At 36.6% G+C, this 7,223-nt stretch overlaps 1 protein-coding gene across 1 annotated transcript; it reads left to right on the forward strand.

Annotated features, from left to right (window-relative positions):
* Positions 1 to 896: 896 nt before the first annotated feature.
* LOC145124389 (gibberellin 2-beta-dioxygenase 1-like) lies at positions 897 to 2,683 on the forward strand. Its single transcript, XM_079059715.1, has 3 exons — positions 897 to 1,474; positions 1,566 to 1,920; positions 2,280 to 2,683. The coding sequence occupies exons 1-3, from the start codon at positions 1,068 to 1,070 to the stop codon at positions 2,529 to 2,531; spliced, it is 1,014 nt and encodes a 337-aa protein (XP_078915841.1). The 5' UTR covers positions 897 to 1,067; the 3' UTR covers positions 2,532 to 2,683.
* Positions 2,684 to 7,223: the final 4,540 nt, after the last annotated feature.

Consider the following 7,223-nt stretch of genomic DNA (forward strand, 5'->3'; position numbering starts at 1 on the left):
TAATTTATAAGTTAATTTATTGATAAACTAACTTGAGATTGTTTATTTATAAACTAGTTTGCTAGTTTGTCAATTAGTTAGTGTTTCGTGAGACCATAAAACTATCTTATAAACTAAAGATAAATCATTGTAGATAACTTATTGATAAGTAGTTTTTCAACTACCATGGTAACACATAATCTTTATCTAAATTTTATGTATAAATGAACCACCAACCGATAACACATCGATCATGAATCACAACAACCATTAAAATTGGATGCTTGTCGTTTAGATTTCTTAGAATTTAGATATCAGATTTTATGTATTAATTATTAAGATATGGATCCTTGACCTCTCTGATGCAACGATACTTATGGATGATGGGTTCTTGATGACGTTTGTTTACCATAATTGGGTTTTTTACGTCATTTTTATCGTCATTTTATAACAAACTTCATAAATGTATCTTACTGAGAATAGCTTATTTGTTGTCGACCGGACTTTTCGAACTTATTTTTGCGTCAGCTTCTTTGAATTCTCGCTTCAGTAAATATAACTGTGAGTTTACGAACAAAAACACATTAAATGTTTTTTCATATAAAAGAAAAAACGATCTCTTTAAGATCTCGTTGTTTGAAAAAGAAAGATCACCAATTATATTAGATTTATGAGAATCTTGAAATAATATTCGAAAGGTCAAGACTTTGGAGAAACTTGTAGGCATAAAGTTTGAACATGAAAATGACTATTTAGAAAATATCATATGACAATTATTTTTTATGGTGGTTTGGCATACACATGGATTTTGACCATGCATGCTTTTATTAAAAGAAAAATTTCCCATGCCTTTATATTCAATTATTTGTATCATAAACCCATGAAGTCAATTTTGACTTTCTTTCTCTCTCCTAGAAACACCGCAGCAATGACCAAATCCTGTGTGGTCTTTTTTCTTATATATATACATTCTCTTTTCGCTTCATTCTTCATCGTTTCTTCACATTCTTGAATTCATTTTTCAATTAGAGACCCATTTCGTTTCGCTTTCAAAGGTTTGATCTTGTTAAAGCTCGTAAATTGTAATCATGGTGGCTCTGTCAAAACCTCTGATTGAACAGTTCTTCATGAAACCTTCCAAACCAAACACAAACCCGTTGATCTTTCCAACGATTCCTCTCATTGACCTCTCGAAACCTGAATCAAAACAACATCTTGTTAAAGCTTGCCAAGATTTTGGATTCTTTAAGGTCGTTAACCATGGAGTTCCTACCAAGTTCATCAAAAAACTCGAGTCAGAAGCTCTCAAGTTCTTCTCTTCTCCTCTTTCTACCAAAGAAAAAGCAGGCCCACCCGACCCGTTTGGTTATGGGAACAAAAGGATTGGTAGAAACGGAGATGTGGGTTGGGTCGAATATCTTCTTCTCAACGCGAAACCCGAATCGGATTACCAAAGATATCTCTCTGTTTTCGAAGAAAACCCAGAAATTTTCCAGTAAGAACTACGCATCCATGACAAAAAGTTGAATCCTTTTTCAATGAAAAACCCGTGACTTATTAATAATTAATCTGTTTGCTGTTTGTAGGGGCGTTGTTAATGATTACGTGACAGCAGTGAAGAAGATGGCTTGTGAAATTCTTGAGTTATTAGCGGATGAAATGAAACTCCAGCCACGAAATGTGTTCAGCAAGCTGCTGATGGACGAACAGAGCGACTCTGTTTTCCGGGTAAACCACTATCCGCCATGCCCGGAGTTTCAAGAAAACGAAAGAAACGGAAGGAAATTAGTGGGTTTTGGAGAACACACAGACCCACAAATCATATCGGTTTTAAGATCCAACAACACATCTGGACTCGAAATCTCATTGCGAGATGGAAGTTGGATGTCTGTTCCTGCTGATTCTGATTCCTTCTTCATCAATGTTGGCGACTCTTTACAGGTACTTAACAATCACATACTTAAACTCAGACAAACATCAAACTCATCATTGGCTTATATCATACTTGTACAATCCAAAAAGAATGTACAAGTTTCAATGCATAAGTGGTCAAATGAATCTGTGTAGATTCGCCATCAGCATTGCCGTCTTTCCTTCCTTGGTCATAATCAATCTTTTTCAAAGTCCAACAAGTCACTATCATCTTTCTTTAAGATAATATAAACTATAAAGTAGTCCTCAGTTAATCAAAAAGAATCTCTTTGAGTTTGTTAGATTTCAAAACGTTTATCTTTCGGATAATGGGTTATTCAATTATCGTTCCTTTGATGATAAAAATGTTTGCTTTTGTGTACGTATAGGTAATGACCAATGGAAGATTCAAGAGTGTAAAGCATAGGGTGGTGGCAAACAGTACAAAGAGTAGGGTGTCAATGATCTATTTTGGAGGACCACCATTGAGTGAGAAGATTGCACCATTGCCATCACTTATACAAGGAGAGGAAGACAGCTTGTACAAAGAGTTCACTTGGTTCGAGTACAAAAAATCAGCATTTAATACAAGATTGGCGGATAACAGACTTGGCCTCTTCGAAAAAATCACAGCGACTTAGGGTTTTTAGCATCGTTTTCTTTGTTTTTCTATGTGTATGTGACATCTCACACGTTAACAGTTGTGCATATTTTCTTGTTGCTTGTCTAAATTACTTCATGTAACGACTTTTCCTTTGTTAATTAATGGAACCGATAACAAAATCCTTGTTTACTTTCTTTCTTTTTCTTTTTCGGGTTAAAAGATGGCATTTATGGTTGTCAATGTTGATGAAATCTTGTTTAACAATAATATTGAGTACTATATATTCACTATCGTTTCCCCACATTTCTTTATATTACTAGGTCGGGTTGTCATGCACCGAATGTAGATATGCACCTCGACTGGTCACGGTCTGGACCATGAACCAAACGGTCCATGCCCTTTGATAATGGCTTGAAAGCACTGGTTTGTACCGATTGTGGGCGTGTTCTAGAAAGTGAAAATGACATTTATAGCCTTTTCTTTCGAAACATATGTTGATAACTCGCTAAAATCTACATGGATGTTACTGGACTTGCCAACATACCTATCGTATTCGTTATTAAAAATGTATCTTTAATAGTGATGTTTATGAAGAAATGATGAAATATGAATATTGGTTGAGAATTTAGATAGATTTATTCTTATGATATATGTATGCTTCAAGTAATGATGGAAGTTGAACCACGTGATGTGCTAGAAGCCTAGAACCAGTACATTTCGCTTCTTCTTCTCTCTAGTACGTCATATGAAACAAGATAATCCCGAATTTGCTAATGACATGAAAGTTAACATATATAAAAGTTATGGTTTGTTATTTGTTGATGGTTTATTGTTGTTTTTATGTAAAAATCCAAAGGTCTACTTTAGGTGTTAATTTGTTGTGGATTTTCCATGGGAGTTTGTTACTTGTCAAATGAGTTGGTTACTTGGGGCTTTACCCTTTGGGGACCTCTAGTCCTTTTTCGGATAAACAATCATGATGGTCTGCTAATTTAAGAAGTTTTATTTTCGTTATTAATTAAAAAGACATTATGATGTGGGCTTGCATATCTATCATGAAATATCGAATTTTTAACAAAATACTCATTACAATAAACAACAAATGTGTTTTAGATACGTTAATGTTATGAAACGTGTCAAATTGCATATAATACATCTGTCTTTGATGATATTTATTATGCAACTAGCTAGTAAGGTGGGTATGGAGGTGATGGCAGTGGACCTTGTGGTAGATGGATTACATAAGGGGAAAAGGGTTGGTCGTTGGGAGGAAAAATATGAAGGGTCGTAAATGATTCCAAACAAATACGAACAATGTATGTTCATACGAACAATGTATGTTCATGTTTATTTTTTTAAGTTTAACCGAATTAACAAACGTATACGAACACATAAACAAACACATTTTATTGTTTATTTTTGTTTGTTTAAAATTTTACATTGTTCGTGTTTTTTTGTGTTTTTTCATTAAGATGTTAACGAACAACATCAAACGAACATTAACAAACATAAATGAACAAGCCAAGCGAAAGTAAATACACATAAATAAACATAAACCAATAAAATAATATAAACATTCAAATGAGTAACAATTCATAAAAAAAAAAAGACAAAACTACAAAATTGATTCATGTGGTTTGTAAAAAACTGTGGATAGAGTCTATAAAGTTTTTAACTCGTATAGAAGGTTTAAAGTCAAAAAATTCTCGTAACTTTGGTCCAAAAAAACTTTAAAAGACGGTTATTCTTTTTTATTTAATTTGTTACATTTTTTTAATTATAATTTATTACTTTAATAAATAAGAAATAAAAATCCACCAACCTTCTTCCCACACCCACCCATCGTACCTCATTTCTTTCTCTGAAACAACCCAAAAACCAGATATATTTTTTTCATTTTTAAAATAGGAATTACAATCATAATTTGTTTCCAAAATCCGTTACATCATATCATGTCAAAATATCAGAGTATCAACATTAATAAATGCTGGAGAGTGAATGCTGCGTCATCAAGTCGGGTCCTTCCCCTTAGTACCGGAAGTACCTGAAAACACCCAAATAAATTGTAAGCAAACGCTTAGTGAGTTCCGAAGATATCACATAACATACTACCACAGATACCATGCGACATACAAATACTTGTCATGGGCTACCCCCATGGTCTGATATCCAAGCATCATGGGCTACCCCCATGGTTTGTACCTGGAATGTAATGGGCTATCCCCATGGTCTGATATCCAAGTGTCATGGGCTACCCCCATGGTCTTCATACAAGTGTCACTGTAACGTCCGGTTCCTGGTATGTATTTAATTCATAAATTATTCATTTTTGTATATACACTCGACGAGTTGGAGGCCCCAAACTCGTCGACTAAGATGGATTGGGACATGGGATATGAAATCTACTCGACGAGTTGAGAAGCCTCAACTCGACGAGTAGGACTGGCAGAATGAAACCCTAATAGGGTTTTGCACCCTATTTAAACACCTTAACCCCCATAAGCTGGCCTCATTTACAGCCTCCATTGTCCCAAACCCTAGCCACAAAACCCTAATTCACTTTTGAGAGCTTTGAGCCATTTTTGTGCATTCTTCGTGATTTTGAAGAAGGAGATACTTGAAGAAGGAGCAAGGACGTATAGGAGGAGAGTAGATCCAGAAGTTGAGCTTCATTTCTGGTTCATCTGAGGTATAAAGCTCCTATCTTTCCTATATTATGCTTAGATCTTGTTTTAGGTTGTTTTCTTCATGATTTGGTCCAACTATGTTGCCTTTTGCGATTTGGACGTCCTATGTGGGGAAACCCTTCAGATCTAGGGTATTTAGGGGACTTCATGGAATAAAGGTGCCAACTTTATGGCCATGGAAGTCCCATGCAACTTGTAGACCAACTTTTTGGTCTTTTAAGCCAAGTAAGCCATGCATGCAAGTAAAAATGGGAACTTTACATGACCAAATCGTCCCTAGTGTCCAGATCTATGACCCCATGGCTTATCTTGAAGTTTTGATGGCTTTTGGAGTTAGATCTAAGCCATTTTGAGTTAGGGTTAGGGCTCATTTCTCCTAGAATGGGTCTTAATGGGTAAAGTCGGAAACTTTACCCTCCTAGATGTGTATTCGACCCAGATCTGGAATATGGGACTTAGATTCGTAAAACAATGGCTTAATACATTAAGAAAGCTTAACAGACTGAAGAACTCATCGAGTTCATAGAGGAACTCGACGAGTTGGGTCGGAGTGTCCCGATTATGTAAAAGGAAGGACTCGACTAGTTCAAGGATGGACTCGACGAGCTGATTTGGAAAGTCTCGATTCTATTGATAGGAGGAACTCGACGAGTTCGTGAAAGAACTCGACGAGTTGGATCGCGATTTCGAGGTTTTATGATTTATGGAACTCGGCGAGTTGATGGACCAACTCGGCGAGTTAAGTCAACCCAGAATGTTGACTTTAACAAGAATGTTGACTTTTATTTTGACTTTGACCAAAGTTGACCCTTAAGGGGTTATGAGTATGAAAAGGGGAATTAAAGGAAATATTTTATGTGTAGGAGTTTGAGTGGGGTTGATTTCAGAGTCGAGGAACCTTCAGCTACTTTACAGCATTTGAGGTAAGTTACCTTCACGGTAGAAGTGGGTCGAAGGCACTAATGTCGGCCCACTAGTACTTATTATAGTTAGATGATTGTCTTTGTGATAATTATCTGGTATGCTACTATTTGTTATGCTCTATGTGTTAGTATGTTATGATGATAGGATGCTATGTGGTAGTGGTAGGGGTGAAATAGTCCCCGTATCCGGTTGAAAGAGACCAAAGGGGTAGGCCAACACCCAGATATGCTAGGCGATTACCGGTTGAAAGAGACCGAAGGGGTAGGCCAACACCCAGATATGCTAGGCGGTTACCGGTTGAAAGAGACCGATGGGGTAGGTCGGGCACCCAGATATGCCTGACAGTATGTTATTTGTATGGTATGTGGTATGATGGGGGAACTCACTAAGCTTTGTGCATACGGTTTTCAGTTTTGGTTTCAGGTACTTCTTCTTCGAAAGGAAAGGAGCCGGCATGATTGCAGCATGTCACACCATGATTTCCGCACATGAGATTCTTGGAAGTTATACTCTGATGTTGTTTTATTGTGACATGTTTTGACTATTGATACATTGGTTTTGTTATGAGTTGATACTATGGAGGTTTTTAGACAAATGGTTTTATAATATTTAAATTAAAAATGAAATTTTTAGCCTTCATTTTTGGGATGTTACAGCCATGGGATATCCGGGTCTTCAGACAATTAAATACATAACAACTATCAATTCACATGTCAGATAATGGGCCGACATTGGTGCCTTCGACCCATTGATATCGTGAGAAGAATCACCTCAAACTGCCGATAAATAATAACTGCTCGACTACTGGTCCGAAAATCTCACACTGTAAATATACAATTTACCCTAATTAGAATTATCATACAAACCCACTCATTGGCCTAAAATTACTAAGTCCAAACTCTTCAAATAAGGTCCAAAGGCCTTTCTGCTTTAATGGGCCCAACAAACCTGGGTCTAAAATCAATAACGGGCCATAAGGCCCAAAAGGCCCAACAATGCCACCTAAGGCCCAAAAAGAAAATTGGGCCTATCAATCCTAATGAGCCAAGGCCCAAGTGTCCCAAAGCCCAAAACACGCCCCATCAGACCAGAGGACGTTCACGCAACGTACACCATCA

Source organism: Lactuca virosa, chromosome 7 (genome assembly GCF_052849685.1).
Source record: "Lactuca virosa cultivar CGN04683 chromosome 7, Lactuca_virosa_CGN04683_v6, whole genome shotgun sequence".
In the NCBI taxonomy this organism is placed as follows: Eukaryota; Viridiplantae; Streptophyta; class Magnoliopsida; order Asterales; family Asteraceae; genus Lactuca; species Lactuca virosa.

Excerpts from the sequence above, each read along its gene's own strand:
- LOC145124389 (XM_079059715.1), top strand. The coding sequence starts at position 1,068 with ATGGTGGCTCTGTCAAAACCTCTGATTGAACAGTTCTTCATGAAACCT. Across the intron at positions 1,475-1,565 it reads GAAAACCCAGAAATTTTCCA|GGGCGTTGTTAATGATTACG; the intron begins GTAAGAACTACG and ends TGCTGTTTGTAG. Across the intron at positions 1,921-2,279 it reads ATGTTGGCGACTCTTTACAG|GTAATGACCAATGGAAGATT; the intron begins GTACTTAACAAT and ends GTGTACGTATAG.